The sequence below is a fragment of the Haematobia irritans genome, chromosome 4 (assembly GCF_050003625.1).
Source record: "Haematobia irritans isolate KBUSLIRL chromosome 4, ASM5000362v1, whole genome shotgun sequence".
Classification (NCBI taxonomy): domain Eukaryota; kingdom Metazoa; phylum Arthropoda; class Insecta; order Diptera; family Muscidae; genus Haematobia; species Haematobia irritans.
This window is the reverse complement of record NC_134400.1, coordinates 148113761-148135538: the sequence shown is the minus strand read 5'-3', so window position 1 is coordinate 148135538 and position 21778 is coordinate 148113761. Positions and strand designations below refer to the sequence as shown.

At 34.1% G+C, this 21778-nt stretch overlaps 1 protein-coding gene across 1 annotated transcript in view; it reads right to left on the bottom strand.

Moving 5' to 3' along the window:
- Dscam2 (Down syndrome cell adhesion molecule 2) overlaps positions 1–21778 on the bottom strand; it is a 210552-nt gene that overhangs the window by 95110 nt on the left and 93664 nt on the right. The window contains exon 9 of the mRNA XM_075307282.1: positions 11126–11410. Within this exon, the coding sequence (XP_075163397.1) occupies positions 11126–11410 (285 nt within the window). The remainder of the gene's footprint in view (positions 1–11125; positions 11411–21778) is intronic.

The following is a 21778-nucleotide window of genomic DNA, read 5'->3' as shown; positions in this document are numbered from 1 at the left end:
CAAATTTGGTTCAGATTTAGATATAGCTCCCACATATATAGTTTTCGCCCGATTTACACTCATATGACCACAGAGGCCAATTTTTTGCTCCGATTTAGTTGAAATTTTGCCCAGGGAGTAGAATTGGCATTGTTGCTATGCGTGCCAAATTTGGTTGAAATCGGTTTAGATTTAGATATAGCTCCCATATATATGTTTTTCTGATTTCGACAAAAATGATCAAAATACCAACATTTTCCTTGTAAAATCGCCACTGCTTAGTCGAAAAGTTGTAAAAATGACTCTAATTTTCCTAAACTTCTAATACATATATATCGAGCGATAAATCATAAATAAACTTTTTCGAAGTTTCCTTAAAATTGCTTCAGATTTAAACGTTTCCCATATTTTTTACAACCATTGTGTTCCACCCTAGTGCATTAGCCGACTTAAATTTTGAATCTATAGATTTTGTAAAAGTCTATCAAATTCTGTCCAGATCGAGTGATATTTAAATATATGTATTTGGGACAAACCTTTATATATAGCTCCCAACACATTTGACAGATGTGATATGGTATCGAAAATTTAGATCTACAAAGTGGTGCAGGGTATAATATAGTCGGCCCCGGCCGACTTTAGACTTTCCTTACTTGTTTTGATGTGTCTTATGTTCACGCACGAACGAAAATCCGTACTCATGTTCGAAAACCTTTTAATGACTCACATTCACATTTGAGGTGTGCACGTGACACGAAATTGTCGTGAATCACGCGTGAGTCGTGAGTCACGAGTCTTATTGAAAACGTGAGCACGATTAAATTCAAGAGCGTTATTTCAATCTGAACATCATAGACGGGACTAAAAGTGTAAACAAACTCAACACGTGAGGGTGAAAATATTCATGAGACGGTTTTCTTGCCTAACGCTTAACAGGTTGGCTGATAAGTCCCCGGTCTAACAAAGAAAACCCAATTTTTTTGTCAAAATTCGTTTTTATTATTCAACATAGTTCCCTTTAAGAGCGATACAACGATTATAACGACCTTCCAATTTTTTGATACCATTTTTCAATGCAGCCAAATTTTTTCCCTGCGAGCATCCTTTTGAGGTCTGAGAACACGAAACAGTCGCTGGGGGCAGATCTGGAGAATACGGTGGGTGGGGAAGCAATTCGAAGCCCAATTCATGAATTTTTGCCATCGTTCTCAATGACTTGTAGCACGGTGCGTTGTCTTGGTGGAACAACACCTTTTTCTTCTTCATATAGGGCCGTTTTGCCGCGATTTTGACCTTCAAACGCTCCAATAACGCCATATATGTTAATAGTCACTGTTGATGGTTTTTCCCTTCTCAAGATAATTGATAAAAATTATTCCATGCGCATCCCAAAAAACAGAGGCCATTACTTTGCCAGCAGACTTTTGAGTCTTTCCACGCTTCGGAGACGGTTCACCGGTTGCTGTCCACTCAGCCGACTGTCGATTGGACTCAGCAGTGTAGTGATGGAGCCATGTTTCATCCATTGTCACATATCGACGGAAAAACTCGGGTGTATTACGAGTTAACAGCTGCAAACACCGCTCAGAATCATCAACACGTTGTTGTTTTTGGTCAAATGTGAGCTCGCGCGGCACCCATTTTGCACAGAGCTTCCGCATATTCAAATATTAATGAATGATATGACCAACACGTTCCTTTGATATCGTTAAGGCCTCTGCTATCTCGATCAACTTCATTTTACGGCCATTCAAAATCATTTTGTGGATTTTTTTGATGTTTTCGTCGGTAACCACCTCTTTCGGGCGCCCACTGCGTTCACCGTCCTCCGTGCCCATTTCACCATGCTTGAATTTGGCATACCAATCATTTATTGTTGATTTCCCTATAACAGAGTCCGGAAACTCAATATCATGTCAAGTTTTTTGCTTCCACCGTATTTTTGCCCTTCAGAAAACAGTATTTTATCAAAACACGAAATTCCTTTTTTTTTTCCATTTTTTTCACAATAACAAAAGTTGCTTCACAAGAGACGCTCTATCTCACAAACTAATTGACTTACAGATGTCAAATTTTGACACGAATCATTTAAAGGTTGGTACTATATAAAAATAATATGCATTTAATAAATACAAGCGACGCCATCTATGTGTCAGCCAACATGTTATGCACGATTATTGCGATAATATAATTAGGGTGTTCAAGTAACCGGTTGTTTTTGTGTTTTTGTTGAAAAGACGGTTTTCGGCTTATCCGAAAATCCCAATTTTTTAAAAACCGGTTTGAGGTTTTTTTCTCAAAATCGGTTAACTGGTCAAACCCGAAACTATAAAAACTAGTGAAAATGAGTTTTGTTTACACATTTTATTAAAAAGATATTTACTTTCTTTCATTGTAATAAAATTAACAATTTATAGAAAATAAGGAGGAAAATTGAATGCCGTTAAGGTGCTCCTTTTGCGCTGAAAATACTCGTTGACTGATTGTAGATATCCAACTATAAGTTTTCTAAAAGATTTTTTTTTTCTGAGGACCGACATTTTAGACAAACAACATTTTCTTTACAAGCAAATAAAAAAGATTTGGAACAATATCACAACGCTTCTAATAAATTCGGGTTCATTTGCACTCAAAGAAAGGACTTTACAACTACGTGGATTGTCCTTTGACTAAAATCTTTTCATTTACTTAGTGAAGCTGTGTTGTAAGTATCCTACGGGAAACGGATCAACCCCAGGACCGGTACAGTTTTAGTCCCTGGTGTGTATGGACCAGTCACAGTTCTGGTCCAAGCGTATGGAATGGACCGGTTACTATAACATGGGTTTGTCATTGGCTGGGTAACTTGGACTCATCCCAAAGGACACGTCTTGGAACAGTTTAGTAGGACTACCCCATAGAAAACTGCTCCAGAAACAGTTTGAGACAAACTTTTAGGACTCTGTTTCCATCCGTATCGCACCAGAGAGGAATATGTTGAATAACAAATAATTCTGATAATTGTATTGTAGTAAAAGTGTGGATTCAAAAAGATTTTAATATCAAGTGTGTATAAAAATCAATAAATTATATGACAATTAAAAATGTTGTTAAACTGGAGCACTAGTACCAGTCCTGTAATGGGTCCATTAAAGGCAATTTGCATTAATTTCTCGTAGGGTATTCAATTTTTTCCACTTTTGGAAGAAATATATGAAAAAAAGAAAGAAATTTCGTTGAAATACAGAAAACCGGTTAACCGATGGTCAAACCCCAGTTTTCGCGGTTAACCGACAATGTCAATTTTTCCATTATCCGGTTTCAGTGTGTGTAACTGAATCCGGTTAATCGGTGCCCGGTGTTTTGGACACCCTAAATATAAAGCAAAAAAGATCATGGTGCAAACTGAATGAATCTCAAAAACTGTCGCAAAACCGGGACATATTATATTTATAGTTTTCTACACTCTCAAAAGAAATCGCTTCTGTAACATATTGGGGTATATGTTACAGAAGCGATTTTTTTTTTCAAACATATATATTTTCAGAATTGGTCCAAACAAAATATTGTTTGTATTTTTCAAACATATTATGTTTCACCTTATGGCATACACTGGTAGTAAAAAATTTTAATGAAATTTTCTCTGTGTGGATATATTTTTAAGGCGCCAATTGGTTACTTCCATTATTTTACTTGCAGCATACTCCCTATGTCTCTCTTTCTAAACACATATATGTTTATAGGCTATTTCCAAATGAATATATGTTTGCATCTAATCATATTATATTTACAAACATTTTATGTCCCAAACATAATATGTTCTAACATTTTAACATATATATCCCAAAAATGTTATGCTAGTTTATGAGCATTAAATGCTTGCACTTAAAAATATTGTGTTAAAAAATTTTAGATCCAAACATATAATTTTTACACACAAACATATGAAAAACATCCTTTTTCGTCCGTGTGGACGTCATATAGAAATATGGGTAGATTTAGCCCATCTTCGCAGACAGATGAACATAGTTAGATCGTTTTGGAATTTCATTTTGATCAAGAACCCATATACGTATATAGTTGGAAACGAATATTTCGTCGTAAAAGAATGTAACTTATCGACCGACACGCATGCTACTACTGCCTATTGAACGTTTTTCACAAATCAACGACAGCTATGCCGATATGCTACGCAAAGTAAAACAAGTATATAACGAATCTTATGTACCCTCCACCATAGATTGCGTAGAAACTTCTTCTAAACACTGTCATCCACAATCGTATTACTTGGGTTGTGGTAACGCTTGCCGATGGTAAGGTATCTTGAAACCTCCAAACACCGTCTTCTAAATTGTAAGTAAGTCCATACGTGGTATATTTTAAATTAAACAAGTATGGAAAGTCTAAAGTCGGGCGGGGCCGACTATATTATACCCTGAACCACTTTGTAGATCTAAATTTTCGATACCATATCACATCCGTCAAATGTGTTGGGGGCTATATATAAAGGTTTGTCCCAAATACATACATTTAAATATCACTCGATCTGGACAGAATTTGATAGACTTCTACAAAATCTATAGACTCAAAATTTAAGTCGGCTAATGCCCTGGGGTGGAACACAATGTAGGTGAAAAATATGGGAAACATTTAAATCTGAAACAATTTTAATGAAACTTCGCAAAAGTTTATTTATGATTTATCGCTCGATATATATGTATTAGAAGTTTAGGAAAATTAGAGTCATTTTTACAACTTTTCGACTAAGCAGTGGTGATTTAACAAGGAAAATGTTGGTATTTTGACAATTTTTGTCGAAATCAGAAAAACATATATATGGGAGCTATATCTAAATCTAAACCGATTTCAGTCAAATTTGGCACACATGACTATACTACCAATTGTACTCCTTGCGCAAAATTTCAAGCTAATCGGGATAAAACTCTGTCTTCTGGGTCCATATAAGTGCATATCGGGCGAAAGATATATATGGGAGCTATATCTAAATTTGAATCGATTTCAACCAAATTTGGCACGCATAGCTACAATGCTAAATCTACTCGCTGTGCAAAATTTCAATCAAATTTGGCCAAAACTCTGGCTTTTAGGACCATATTAGTCCATATCGGGCGAAAGATATATATGGGAGCTATATGTAAATCTAAACCGATTTCAATCAAATTTTGCACACTTGACTATACGACTAAGTGTTATGTTTGTACAAAATTTCAAGCAAATCGGTATAAAACTCTGGCTGCTGGGTCCATAATAGTGCATATCGGCCGAAAGGTATATATGGGAGCTATATCTAAATCTGAACCGATTTCTTCCAAAATCAACAAGGTTCTTTTCTGACCCAAATTAGGAACATGTGTAAAATTTGAAGGCGATTGGACTTAAATTGCGACCTAGACTTTGATCACAAAAATGTGTTCACAGACAGACGGACGGACGGACGGAGGGACGGAGGGACGGAGGGACGGACAGACGGACATGGTTATATCGACTCAGGGACCCACCCTGAGCATTATTGCCAAAAACACCATGTGTCTATCTCGTCTCCTTCTGGGTGTTACAAATATATGCACTAACTTATACTACCCTGTTCCACAGTGTGGCGCAGGGTTTAAAAAGACCGATAAAATACGTATAAAATTCAGTTTGACAACAGAAATAAAATTTTGACAAAATTTTCTATAGAAATGAAATTTTAACTAAATTTTCCATAGACATAAAATTTTAACAAAATTTTCTATAAAAATAAAATTTTGACAAAATTTTCTATAGAAATAAAATTTTGGTAGATTATTTTTGGCTCGAGTGGCAACCATGATTAACGACCGGTATGGGCCAATTTTTGTGTGATTGGGGATCGGCTGAAACTTAATCGAGCCGGCACTTTAACCTAACCTAACTATAGACCGATATGGACCAATTTTGGTATGGTTGTTAGCGGTCATATACTAACACCACGTTCCAAATTTGAACCGGATCGGATGAATTTTGCTGCTCCAAGAAGCTCCGGAGGTCAAATCTGGAGAACGGTTTATATGGGGGCTATATATAATTATGGACCGATATCAACCAATTCTGGCATGGTTGTTAGAGACCATATACTAACACAATGTTCCAAAATTCAACCGGATCGGATGAAATTTGCTTCTCTTAGAGGCTCCGCAAGCCAAATCGGGAGATCGGTTTATATGGGGGCTATATATAATTATGAACCAATGTGAACCAATTTTTGCACGGTTGTTAGATACCATATACTAACACCATGTACCAAATTTCAGCCGGATCGTATGAAAATTTCTTCCCCTTGAGGCTCGGCAAGGTAAATCTGGGGATCGATTTATATGGGGGCTATATATAATTATGGACCGATGTGGACCAGTTTTCGCATGGTTGTTAGAGACCCTTTACTAACACCATGTACCAAATTTCAGCCGAATCGGAAGAAGTGTGCTTCTCTTTTAGGCTCCGCAAGCCAAATCTGGGGATCGGTTTGTATGGGGGCTATATATAATTACTGACTGATATGGACCAATTTTTGCACCGTTGTTTGAGACCATATACCAACACCATCTACCAAATTTCAGACGTATCGGATGAAATATGTTTCTCTTAGAGGCTCCGCAAGCCAAATCTTGGGGTTCGTTTATATGGGGGTAAACGTAAAAGTGGACCGATATGTCCCATTTGCAATACCATCTGACCTACATCAATAACAACTACTTGTGCCAAGTTTCGAGTCGATAGCTTGTTTCGTTCGGAAGTTAGCGTGATATCAACAGACGGACGGATGGACGGACATGCTCAGATCGACTCAGAATTTGACCACGAGCCAGAATATATATACTTTATAGGGTCTTAGAGCAATATTTCGATGTGTTACAAACGGAATGACAAAGCTAATATACCCCCATCCTATGGTGGAGGGTATAAAAATTAAATATAACTCTGAGGCAGGATTTTCCTCAGTTTTGTCCAGTTGCAAGTACTTAATTAGTTAGCTTACAACTCGGCCATCCTGTACTATCACTGTCCTCAGTGATCATGTCTCAATCTTCATTTACAAAAATATTCTTCCACAGAACCAACAAACCACTCAACCTGGAATACGTTCAGGGAACACTAAAGTAAACAACGCTCAATGTGAATCAACATCACAGAGACGCTCAACCTAGCAATATCCAGGGAACAACCAAATAAATCATCGCTCAATGTGTACTACAATCACAGAGCCGCAGTTCCCTCTCGTTTTTACCCGCAAACAATGATGATGCCGCTTAGCACGCTCCACATTTACAATCCATTCACGAGTCGAAACTGAATCCGGACGAGATGGGCTAAATATGGGGACTGGTCTTTCGCATTACTCAATGCCACACCACTTAAGCACCGATGGAGCCGCAAAGACTACCGACATTTCGTCGGCGATACGCTACTTCTTGTTATATTTTCCTTTTTTCAATTTTTCCTTTTGTAAAAAATGTCTATACTATTTTTTGTTTTGACAGCTAAGATTTTTTTCTGATATCCCACATCTGATAAAAAAAAAAAAACATAACTTATCGACACGCCTGCTGCTACTGCCTATTGAACGTTTTTCACAAATCAACGCCAGCTATGCCGATAAGCTACGTAAAGTAGAAAATGACAAATAATTCTGAGGCAAGATTTTCGTCAGTTTTCTTCAGTTGCAAGTACTTAAATAGTTATCTTACAGTCGTGTTACCAATGGAATGGTGAGTCCTTTCTAGTTGTCCTAGAGAGTTTCTTATAGGGGTCCGCAAGTGGAAAAGTTTCCCAAAACCAGAGAAAGGGTGATCTCTCTCAGAGAAAAAAGAATTACGGCTTCCGTATCCTCAAGAAGTCAACGTGGACCGATATTTATCGAATATGGCATAGGACATCATGTACCTCAAATACCTATAGATTGCCAATTTCAGTGGTGTCAATAAGCTCAAATGTTTTAAAGTGTTTATCATAACCCTACGGGAAATTGATGCAAATTGCTACTGACGGGCATATCACAGGACTGGTACCGGTGCTCCAATTTGTCGCAATTTTTAAATAGTCATAATTTATTGATTTCCATACTTGATTGAAATTAAAACCTTTTTGGATATACATATTTAGTGAAATAAGATTATCAGAATAATCTTTTGTTCAACATAGTTCGTAAGTTTTTCACTTCTGATGCGATTCGTGGTTCATGAGTACCTGTCTATGGGGTGCTCCTACTAAATTGTCCCAGGAGGTGTCCTTTGGAATGAGTCCAAGACGTGTCTTAAAGTGTAAATTTACCCCGTCAATGACAAGCCCATTTTAAAGTTTTGACCAGAACTGGGACAGGTCCATATACACCAGGGACTAGTCCTGTACCGGTCCTGTGGATGATTCATTTTCCGTAGGGTAATTATTGGGAGCCACCGTGGTGCAATGGTTAGCATGTCCGCCTTGCATACACAAGGTCTTGGGTTCGATTCCTGCTTCGACCGAACGCCAAAAGCGGTGGATTATCCCACCTCAGTAATGCTGGTGACATTTCTGAGGGTTTCAAAGCTTCTCTAAGTGGTTTCACTGCAATATGGAACGCCGTTTGGACTCGGCTATAAAAAGGAGGTCCCTTGTCATTGAGTTTAACATGGAATCGGGCAGCACTCAGTGATAAGAGAGAAGTTCACCAATGTGGTATCACAATGGACTGAATAGTCTAAGTGAGCCTGATACATAGGGCTGCCACCTAACCTAACCTAGGGTAATTATTATCATTTCGCCTACTTGACAATTTTTAGCTGCCGTTTTTGATGATGTTTGATCATACGTATACAAAAAAAATGACATTAAAGATTACGCAACCTAAATTTTAGGATGCGAAATTTACAAAATATTAGGGACAAACTTCATTAAAATAATGAAATTTTAATTAAAATAAAGTTTATAATCTTTGCTTCAAAATTTTTTTTCACTAAATTTAGGACACAAATTTTGTAAATTTGCGTCCCTCCGTTAAAGTTGCATGTCATTGAACTAAGGTTTAGTTTCCTTAAATTTAAGAAAAACATTTGTGATTTAAAGAAATTGTCCTTAAATTAATTGAAATGTTTAATCTTTAGATTTAAAATAAAAACGTTTCAAAACAAGGCTTAGACTTTTTTGAGGATTTAGCGTCTTTGGTTTAAAGTTTTTTTTTTTTAGAATTAAGAAAACATTTTTACGTTGAAGTATCCGTTATAATTTGGATTTTTAAACTGACATTTGTTTGTACATGAGTACACTCAAAAAAAAAATTACTTGGATTCAAAGATTTTTACCTTCCTTTAAGGATTTTGGTATTGATTCCGAGCCAAAGATGCGGGTTCTTTAAAATAAGGAAATTTCTTTGCGACCTATCTGGCTTTAAATCTAGGATCTATAAAATTAAAATTAGGATATATATCTCATTTATCGAATTATCATTCTATTTTTCTGGTATATTAATAAAGTTATTCACGTACAAACAAAATCCAAATTATCCAAAATTATGACGGACACTTGAAGTAAAAAATATTTTCTTAATTCCAGAAAAAAAAAAACTTTAAACCAAAGACGCTAAATCCCCAAAATAAATCTTAGCCTATATTTGAAGCTTTTTTATCCTAAATCTAAAGATTGAATATTTCAATTAATTTAAGGACGATTTTTTTAAATCAAAAATGTGTTTCTTTACTTTAAGAAAAATTTGCCTTAGTTTAAAGACATGCAACTTTAACGAAGGTACGCAAATTTTCAAAATGTGTGTCCTAAATTTAATGACAAAAATTTTTAAAGTGAAAATTATAAACCTACTTTTAATTAAAATGTCATTATTTTAAAGAAATTTGTCCTTAATAGTGTGTAAATTGCGCATCCTAAAATTGAGGTTGCGTAATCTTTAATATCACGTAAATATTTTTTTCACTGTACCTTTATTAATAAACCACGAAAAATATTGGATAAATAAGATCTCTATCCTAATTTTAATTTTATTGGTCCTAAATTTGAAGCCAGATAGGTCGCTAAAAAATTTCTTTATTTTAAAGAAGCCACATCGTTGGCTCGAAATCAATACCAAAAGGGACTCAAATGACCACAGAGGCCAATTTTTTGCTCCGATTTAGTTGAAATTTTGCACAGGGAGTGTAATTAGCATTGTAGCTATGCGTGCCAAATTTGGTTGAAATCGGTTCAGATTTAGATATAGCTCCCATATATAGCTTTCGCCCGATTTACACTCATATGACCACAGAGGCCAATTTTTTGCTCCGATTTAGTTGAAATTTTGCACAGGGAGTAGAATTAGCATTGTAGCTATGCGTGCCAAATTTGGTTGAAATCGGTTCAGATTAAGATATATCTCCCATATATATGTTTTTCTGATTTCGACAAAAATGGTCAAAATACCAACATTTTCCTTGTAAAATCGCCACTGCTTAGTCGAAAAGTTGTAAAAATGACTCTAATTTTCCCAAACTTCTAATGCATATATATCGAGCGATAAATCATAAATAAACTTTTGCGAAGTTTCCTTAAAATTGCTCCAGATTTAAATGTTTCCCATATTTTTTTACTAACATTGTGTTCCACCCTAGTGCATTAGCCGACTTAAATTTTGAGTCTATAGATTTTGTAGAAGTCTATCAAATTCTGTCCAAATCGAGTGATATTTAATTTTATGTATTTGGGACAAACCTTTATATATAGCCCTCAACACATTTGACGGATGTGATATGGTATCGAAAATTTAGATCTACAAAGTGGTGCAGGGTATAATATAGTCGGCCCCGCCCGACTTTAGACTTTCCTTACTTGTTTTGGTTTGTTTTTAGTGTATGTGGCAGCAAAGGAACTGAGACCAGTAGTTTCATGTGTTACAAACATAATAAAAAGTTTGTATTCTTCTCAAATGCCTGTGGAACCTTGCTCAGAGAAATCTATAATCATCTATTAGTTTTTTCCCAAATTCTTCAGATTCTTGTTTGCTGTTAGAAATCATATGAAGTTCAAAATGATTTGAATAATGAATAAAATAAAAATAAAAACAAACGAAATATGTGTATCATCTCCCAGATCACATGTCAGGGTAAAAAAAAGCTTTTTTTTTGTATTTTCTCAGGGAAAATGAGTCAAGCGTATACTATACCTTTAACCTGCAATAGAGCGTTGTATTTAATCTCAGCTGCTGGATTTTTGGCTACACATGTGTATTCACCCGAATGCGAAGCCGAGAGCGAAGGTATGCTAAGCAATGACGAATATTGATCTAACATGGTAACATTGGCCCCCAATAGATCGGGTAGGGGTTCCCCATCTTTAAGCCAAGTTAATTTTAAAGGCGGATCACCACGAGAAACACCGCATACAGTGCGTGTTCGCATACCTTCGGCCAAACCATCTTGAAATACGAACGGTTCTATAATGGGTGGGACTGCAACAAGACCAAGAAAAGAAACGGAAAAGAGAACAACTCAATCTCTGAGAAATAATAAAACAGTATAAAATTTTGAGAGTATTCATTCAAGCCAATGAAAACCATTTGTGCCATGTAATTGTTGCTGATTCCTTCTGGATGAGAGATGTCAAGTTGTAGACGATATATTTTCGTAGATAGTAACGACGATGGCGACGACGACGACGAAGCTATTGATGAGGCTAATGATGATAAAAGTGATGATGTTATCTGAGCTATAGAAAATAGAGTTTTTTTGATTAATGGCAAAAACAATATCTATTGATATTTTTTTTATTAACTGCAGCGCTTTCGAGAACTACGGTATAGATATTTATTTATTTTTTAATGTCAAAAAAATTTGTTTGGTTGTCTCAAAAAAGCCTTTTTCTTATCATTTGGCTGGTGTATATAAATCTTCGCAGTTTTTTTTTTTATTTTAAAATTAAATTTTCATAATATATACATATATTTTTTAATGTACATAGAACAAAAATTTTGTATATATATAAAATAATTTTCCGTTTATTACAAAATCGAATTTAAAGTAATAATAATAATAATAATAAAATAACTAAGGGAAATATTTTAGATTTCCCTAAAAAAATATTAAGGCTACATGTGTAAATATACTCGTATAGTTGTAGAATATTTGATTAAATCTGTGATTACTATATGAATAAATAGTAGGCAAGAATAAAAAAAAAAAAACATGACCATGTTTCAATTAATCATAGTTGAATGAGTTTCTTTGTTGAAAGTTGAAAGGAAACGAAACGAAACAAAAAAAAAAAAATATATATATATATATATATATATAGAATTACAAAGGGGGTTTCGTCTATATCATGATTTAGGTTTTAAATGAAATGTAGTATGTGTTCTTGTGTACCATAAAATAAATGAAATTTTTGTGCATTCAAGAGAGAAGGAGAGAGAAAAAAATTTTAATACGAAATTTACAATGTAGATATACTGTAGATATAAAACATTCATGTGAATCCAAAAGTTCCAACATTCTAAATAATGTGAAAAAAATGATGGTGGTTATTTGTGTATATTCACAAGTACTTAGAAATATTACAAAATACAAAATCAAAACCAAAAATATAAAAGTGAGTTTTGAAATCGTAATGCTAATCAGGAAATTCCTATGGAAGTTTAGAAATATTGCATGTACAGTAGTTGTGTTATTTTATTATGCTACATAAACCACTTTGTGGTTAACTTTGATGAAAATGAGCTTAATGCAAATACAGTGGTTACCGAATACCCGGTTCCAAAGATTTTGTCTTTACTTTAAAAAATTTTGTATTGATTCCGAGCCAAAGAAGCGGAGAATACAAGTAAGGATACGTTTAAGACACAATTCTCTTTTAAAATCAGGTTTTGTGTACTTGCTTCTAGGAAGCAAATTTTAATTTTTCGCTTTTTCAGCTTTTTTTCTTCATATGCTATCAAAGTCCTTTAAAAACAAGTTAACGACGACTTTATTTTCCAAATTAAGACTCGACTTCTAGTAGAAATTATGCTGTGTTTCAAGTAAAAAACGTCTTTAAAATAAAGTGTTGAAAAACATGTCCTATATTTTAACGATTTTTTGCTTTGTAGTCAAGATGCAAAAAGACAACAAATTTAAAGACAATTTCATTAAATTTAAAGATTTTTTTTTCTAAATTATTAAAGTCAAGTTGACCTTAGCCCAAACATTTTTTCTTTCATGTTATGATATCCATTTTTAAATCAAATCACTTAATTATAAGGACAATACGACTTCATTGAAAAGTTTATCGGCCTTTGGTCAAGGAAAAAAACTTTATACTAGAGAAAGGATAGTTACCGGCTGTCGATTAGAAAAAATCCTATATACTCAGACATTGCCCAGTAAAAAATGGAGCACTATTTCAGCAGGATTGTAAGGGAGAGAGGCAGTAACAACCAGGGCTGTGGAGTCGGACCGGAGTCGGAGTCTGAAGATTTTGCTGGAGTCGGATCCGGAGTCGTAAAAATTTTGCTCGACTCCGACTCCGGCGAAACAAAATTTGAAAACACTTCATATCTTTGTAATTAAGGAAATATTTCGACAAATTAGATTCCATTAGGGGTTTTAATCGAACAAAAAAAACGAGGTACTGGATTTCAGGCCATTCATAGTGTATTTATATGGGTGAAATTTCACGATAATATAAATAGTAGCTTTTACTTGAATATGTGCTGAATTGATCAATTGTATTGTCCATTTTTAACATATTAAACTAAAGATTTATTACCCTATATATACTCTTGATAAAGGTACAATTTTAAGGCAATATAGCAGTAGAACCTAACTTTTTTTTCGAGTTCGTAGATGGGTCATACCGGACAATTATGTGATACAGCACTTACATATAAACCCATCTTCAGATTTGGTTTACGAAATTTTTACCAGTCTAAAATTTGCATAAGATTTCTCAGAAATTTTGAATTTAGAGTTGATTTGAGATCCATAAACAAATGCGAAAAATTCCCGTCGGCCCATATTTTGTATATGGAGATAATTACTTGAGAAATCTCCATACACACCCGATGTCCTTGGCAGATATAATTATACCCTGCGCCACACTGTGGAACAGGGTATTATAAGTTAGTGCATATGTTTGTAACACCCAGAAGGAGACGAGATAGACACATGGTGTCTTTGGCAATAATGCTCAGGGTGGGTCCCTGAGGCGATATAACCATGTCCGTCTGTCTGTGAACACATTTTGTCTAGGTCGCAATTTAAGTCCAATCGCCTTCAAATTTGGCACATGTTCCTAATTTGGGTCAGAATAGAACCACATTGATTTTGGAAGAAATCGGTTCAGGTTTAGATATAGTTCCCATATATATCTTTCGCTCGATATGCACTAATATGGATCCAGCAGCCAGAGTTTTATACCGATTTGCTTGAAATTTTGTACAAACATAACACTTAGTCGTATAGTCAAGTGTGCAAATTTGAATGAAATCGGTTCAGATGTAGATATAGCTCCCATATATATCTTTCGCCCGATATTGACTAATATCGTCCTTGAAGCCAGAGTTTTGGCCCAATATGTTTGAAATTTTGCACTAGGAGTACAATTAGTAGTGCAGTTAAGTGTGCAAAATTTTGATTGAAATCGGTTCAGATTTAGATATAGCTCCCATACATATCTTTCGCCCGATATGGACTAATATGGTTCTAATATCCAGAGTCTTAGCCCAATTTGGTTGAAATTTTGCACAGGAAGTAGATTTACCATTGTAGCTACCATTGTAGAGGCCAATTTTTTACTCCGATTTAGTTGAAATTTTGTACAGGGAGTAGAATTAGCATTGTAGCTATGCGTGTCCAATTTGGTTGAAATCGGTTCAGATTTAGATATAGCTCCCATATAAAGGGTGATTCTTTTGAGGTTAGGATTTTCATGCATTAGTATTTGACAGATCACGTGGGATTTCAGACATGGTGTCAAAGAGAAAGATGCTCAGTATGCTTTGACATTTCATCATGAATAGACTTACTAACGAGCAACGCTTGCAAATCATTGAATTTTATTACCAAAATCAGTGTTCGGTTCGAAATGTGTTTATCGACAAATTTTGTTCAGCGATGAGGCTCATTTCTGGTTGAATGGCTACGTAAATAAGCAAAATTGCCGCATTTGGAGTGAAGAGCAACCAGAAGCCGTTCAAGAACTGCCCATGCATCCCGAAAAATGCACTGTTTGGTGTGGTTTGTACGCTGGTGGAATCATTGGACCGTATTTTTTCAAAGATGCTGTTGGACGCAACGTTACGGTGAATGGCGATCGCTATCGTTCGATGCTAACAAACTTTTTGTTGCCAAAAATGGAAGAACTGAACTTGGTTGACATGTGGTTTCAACAAGATGGCGCTACATGCCACACAGCTCGCGATTCTATGGCCATTTTGAGGGAAAACTTCGGAGAACAATTCATCTCAAGAAATGGACCGGTAAGTTGGCCACCAAGATCATGCGATTTGACGCCTTTAGACTATTTTTTGTGGGGCTACGTCAAGTCTAAAGTCTACAGAAATAAGCCAGCAACTATTCCAGCTTTGGAAGACAACATTTCCGAAGAAATTCGGGCTATTCCGGCCGAAATGCTCGAAAAAGTTGCCCAAAATTGGACTTTCCGAATGGACCACCTAAGACGCAGCCGCGGTCAACATTTAAATGAAATTATCTTCAAAAAGTAAATGTCATGGACCAATCTAACGTTTCAAATAAAGAACCGATGAGATTTTGCAAATTTTATGCGTTTTTTTTTTAAAAAAAGTTATCAAGCTCTTAACAAATCACCCTTTATATGTTTTTCCGATTTGGACAAAAATGGTCAAAATACCAACATTTTCCTTGTAAAATCGTCACTGCTTAGTCGAAAAGTTGTAAAAATGTTTCTAATTTTCCTAAACTTCTAATACATATATATCGAGCGATAAATCATAAATAAACTTTTGCAAAGTTTGTATGTATTTGGGACAAACCTTTATATATAGCCCCCAACACATTTCACGGATGTGATATGGTAGCGAAAATTTAGATCTACAAAGTGGTGTAGGGTATAATATAGTCGGCCCCGCCCGACTTTAAACTTTCCTTATTTGTTTTAAATTAAACCTCTGCCAAACTGCCATCTGAGCCGGTCTTTTGGGAGAAAGTTTGTTTCGTCAAAGCCACTCGAAATTCTTTACATTAAATTGATGGCCTCTAATGTCCATGATAGACCATTTATAAATCGATGTTTCAACATTTTACTTCTATAGAAACAAACTGTCATCTGTTGTATGGTTATGGTATGGTAGTGGTTATTTAAAATTCCACCTGTCCTAATTTATGGCAGTTTATGTTTGTTTTATATGTCCGACACATTATATTTTTTAACATCTAAAATGTCTGTCTGATTAGCCCGACATTTTGATGTTTGTGGTTTTTTCTTTTTTATGTAGATTTATTTTTTATAAAATGCCTTAATAGACCAATACCAGAATTTTACTTCTTAAACTTCTGGAAGCTTAATTATTTTTTTAAATTTTGTGTTTTTATAACTTCATATTCTGGAGATTCATATTCTGGAGATATTTAGATGTGGTCTCTATATAGGCTTGTGTCGTATTTTAATTTATTGGCCCGAAATTAAAATGTAGAGTTCTCTACACCCCTAAAATTCAGAGATTTGTCGTCGAGTCGTATCAAAAATTAGAGTTCTTTGTGACATATAAACACATATGGAAAAATAGAATACTTACACCGGTCTTTTTATTTGGGAACACTATATCTTAAAATTACAATTGGAATACTGTTAAAATGAGATTTAGGCACACCACCTGGAGTCGACTCCGGAGTCGGAGTCGAGGCTAAGAAGAAATGCTGGAGTCGGAGTCGAGCAAAATTGACTCGACTCTACAGCCCTGGTACCAACTGCTTGCAAAACAACCGAATCAGCGCTGATTTTTGTGAGCGATGTCCCGATTTAGAGCAACTTCTACATAGCGCTGATATAATTGCTCATTTTAATAGAAATGTTGCTCAGATGTGATATAACATTTTGAGGATAGCATTGTTGGCATGAAGGAAAACAGCAGTACCTTTCATGCATCTATACTGCATGAATTGGTTGCAATAACGTAAACGAATGATCATAAACTAGTTTGATTACTCGTTAACGTTATTGCCATGATGTGGAGGAAAAGGAATCAATTAAACACCTCTTGTGTGAGTGTCCTGCTTTTTGTGTAAGGCGTAAGCGAATTTTAGGAGCATATAGCTTTAGATTACTGGCTGACCTGGAAAACGTTAACTTAAGCAGTTTGTTAATGTTTTTGGAGCAATCTGGTTGGTTCCACAAAAGTAAATAATAGAGATGGTTCAGTGGTTAAGACTAGAAGTGCCCATATATAATAGGTACTTTTAGTTAAATGTGGTATCACAATGGACTGAATAGTCTAAGTGAGCCTGAAATTTAACCGGGCTGCCACTTTAACCTAACCTAACCTACGTTATTGCCACCGATTCATGCAGTGTGGATGCACTACCTACTTTTTTGTGTACAAAAAAGCGCAAGTAAACTCTTACTGCTGAAGAACTTACTGAAGAACACGACGCCTCTGGCAAAAATTGGTCGGCTCCATTTTTGTGTCGAAAATCCTATACTCAGTTTTGCAAATGTATGACGATTTTAAATTTGAGTAGTCCAGGGTCTAGCGAGCATTTTGACAACATTTTGCCCAGTGCTATATATTCTAGTTAATTAGAATTGTAATAACTCTAATCCCAATATTAATATGGTTTTATTAATTATCTCATACAACAACACACATTTAAGAAACTACCAAATTGAAAAATATAAATTTTTCAAAGACATTTATAAATGCTTTTCTGTGTTCTCTGATGAGTGAGCTCTTTGCTTGCTATCATACACGTGCATGTGCTCATACCAAAGATGGAAAATGCAGTACTATAGTACTTTTTTCGCTACTTTTTCACCCAGGTCAGTACCGTAGTACCCCCGTGAATAATTTAGTACCTTTTGTGAAGACATATTTGAGCCGATAGCAGATTTATGGTACAATAATTTTGACAAAATATTTTGAGAAAGTCTTTAAAAAACTCATTTGCTAATAGTTTTTTGCAAAATTTTGTGATTACTTTTTTTCTATAGAAAATTTTGTCAACATTTTATTTTTATAGAAAATTTTTTCAAAATTTTAATTTTTATAGAAATTTTTATCAAAATTTTGTTTCTATAGAAAATTTTGTCAAAATTTTGTTTCTATAGAAAATTTTATTTTTATAAAAAATTTTGTCAAAATTTTGTTTCTACAGACAAAATTTTTTTTCAATAGAAATACTTTATTTCTATAGAAAATTTTGTCAAAATTTTATTTTTATTGAAAATTTTGTCAAAATTTTATTTTGTTGGAAAATTTTGTTTCTGTAGAAAATTTTGTCAAAATTTTGTTTCTATAGAAAATGTTGTCAAAATTTTATTTTTATAGAAAATTTTGTCAAAATTTTGTTTCTATAGAAAATTTGTCAAAATTTTATTTTTATAGAAAATATTTATATAGAAAATTTTATCAAAATTTTGTTTCTATAGAACATTTTGTCAAAATTTTGTTTCTGTAGAAAATTTTGTCAAAATTTTGTTTCTATAGAAAATTTTGTCAAAATTTTGTTTCTATAGAAAATTTTGTCAAAATTTTGTTTCTTTAGAAAATTTTGTCAAAATTTTTTTTCTATAGGAAATTTTATCAAAATTTTATTTTTATAAAAAATTTTGTCAAAATTTTGTTTCTATAGAAAAAATTTTTTTTTCTATAGAAAATTTTGTGAATACTTTATTTCTATAGAAAATTTTGTCAAAATTTTATTTTTATTGAAAATTTTGTCAAAATTTTATTTTTATAGAAAATTTTGTCAAAATTTTATTTTTATAGACAATTTTATTTTTATTGAAAATTTTGTCAAAATTTTATTTTTATAGAAAATTTTGTCAAAATTTTATTTTTATAGAAAATTTTGTCAAAATTTTATTTTTATAGAAAATTTTGTCAAAATTTTATTTTTATAAATTTTTATTTCTATAGAAAATATTGTCAAAATTTTATTTCTATAATCTTCCAATGGAATTTTTGTTGAAATTAGTGAAAAGTACTTTTTCGCTCAAAAAAAAATTTTTTTCTGTACTTTCTTAAAAATTGTATTTTCCATCCCTGGATCATACTCATTTTTTTCTAACGGTATTCTTCGCATACTTCTCTTAGATTTCGGACATATTCTCAGCGATGTGCGCGTAACCAGTCTTGTATTTTTATACCCTGCGATACACTGTGGAACAGGGTATTATAAGTATTATAAGTGCATATGTTTGTAACACCCAGAAGGAGACGAGATAGACACATGGTGTCTTTGGCAATAATGCTCAGGGTGGGTCCCTGAGTCGATATAACCATGTCCGTCTGTCCGTGAACACATTTTTGTAATCAAAGTCTAGGTCGCAGTTTGGTCAAATTTGGCACAAGTATGTGTTTTGGCTTAGAATATATCCCTATTGATTTTGGAAGAAATCGGTTCAGATTTAGATATAGCTCCCATATATATATATCGCCCGATATGCACTTATATGGCCCCAGAAGCCAGAGTTTTACCCTAGTTTGCTTGAAATTTTACACAAGAAGAACAATTAGTACTATAGTCAAGTGTGCCAAATTTTATTGAAATCGGTGCAGATTTAGATATAGCTCCCATATATATCTCTCGTCCGATATGGGCTAATACGGTCCCAGAAGCCAAAGTTTTACCCAAATTTGGTTGAAATTTTGCACTAGGAGTACAATTAGTAGTGTAGTCAAGTGTGCCAAATTTTATTTAAATCGGTTCATATTTAGATATAGCTCCCATATATATTGTTCGCCCGATTTACATTCATATGACCACAGTGGCCAATATTTTATTCCGATTTAATTGAAATTTTGCACAGGGAGTAGAATTAGCATTGTAGCTATGCGTGCCAAATTTGGTTGAAATCGGTTCAGATTTAGATAGAGCTCCCATATATATCTTTCGCCCGATATGGACTAATATGGTTCTAATATCCAAAGTTTTGACCCAATTTGGTTGAAATTTTGCACAGGGAGTAGATTTACCATTGTTGCTATGCGTGCCAAATTTGATTGAAATCGGTTCAGATTTATATATAGCTCACATATATAGCTTTCGCCCTATTTACACTCATATGACCATAGAGGCCAATTTTTTACTCCGATTTAGTTGAAATTTCGCACAGGGAGTAGAATTAGCATTGTAGCTATGCGTGTCCAATTTGGTTGAAATCGGTTCAGATTTAGATATAGCTCCCATATATATCTTTCGCCCGATATGGACTAATATGGTTCTAATATCCAAAGTTTTGACGCAATTTGGTTGAAATTTTGCACAGGGAGTAGATTTACCATTGTAGCTATGCGTGGCAAATTTGATTGAAATCGGTTCAGATTTACATATAGCTCCCATATATATCTTTCGCCCGATTTACACTCATATGACCACAGAGGCCAATTTTTAACTCCGATTTAGTTGAAATTTTGTACAGGGAGTAGAATAAGCATTTTTGCTATGTGTGCCAAATTTGGTTGAAATCGGTTCAGATTTAGATATAGCTCCCATATATATGTTTTTCTGATTTCGACAAAAATGGTCAAAATAGCAACATTTTCTTTGTAAAATCGCCACTGCTTAGTCGAAAAGTTGTAAAAATTACTCTAATTTTCCTAAACTTCTAATACATATATATTGAGCCATAAATCATGAATAAATTTTTGCGAAGTTTCCTTAAACTTGCTTCAGATTTAAATGTTTCCCATTTTTTACTAACATTGTGTTCCACCCTAGTGGATTAGCCTTAAATTTTGAGTCTATAGATTTTGTAAAAGTCTATCAAATTCTGTCCAAATCGAGTGATATTTAAATGTATGTATTTGGGATAAACCTTTATATATAGCACCCAACACATTTGACGGATGTGATATGGTATCGAAAATTTAGATCTACAAAGTGGTGCAGGGTATAATATAGTCGGCCCCGCCCCACTTTAGACTTTCCTTACTTGTTTTATTAATAAATTAATTGAGTTTAGCAATCAACATCAATTAAAAAATTATTTGAAATTTTCTAATGAAATCAATTATTTTTTTAATCAAGTATTTTTCTATGCACAATTAAAACTGTGATTGATGCTATCATTTTCGTGATTGAAGACATTTCAATTAAAAAATTAATTGGTTCAATTAATTTCATGATTGAATCTGATTTTTTTTTTGTGTGTATGGGGGCTATACGTAAAAGTTAACCGATATGGCCCATTTGCAATACCATCCGACCTACATCAATAACAGCTTTTTGTGCCAAGTTTCAAGTCGATAGCTTGTTTCGTTCGTGATTTCAACAGACAGACGGACATGCTTAGATCGACTCAGAATTTCACCACGACCCAGAATATATATACTTTTTGGGGTTTGAGAGCAATATTTCGATGTGTTACAAACGGAATGACAAAGTTAATATACCTCCCATCCTATAGTAGAGTGTATAAAAAAAACTAATAAAATAACATTTGTTTCCTAGAATCAAGTACGCAAAACTCAAACTTAAAAGAGAGTTGTGCCTTAAATGTGTCTTTATTTCAAATCTCCGCTTCTTTGGCTTGCAATCACTACTAAAATCATTATTGAAAAGACAAAATCTTAGGAACCGGGCATGTTTTTTTTCGTGTAAGAGAAAATCTACTGTACTGCAATTTGAAAACAAATATTTATTAA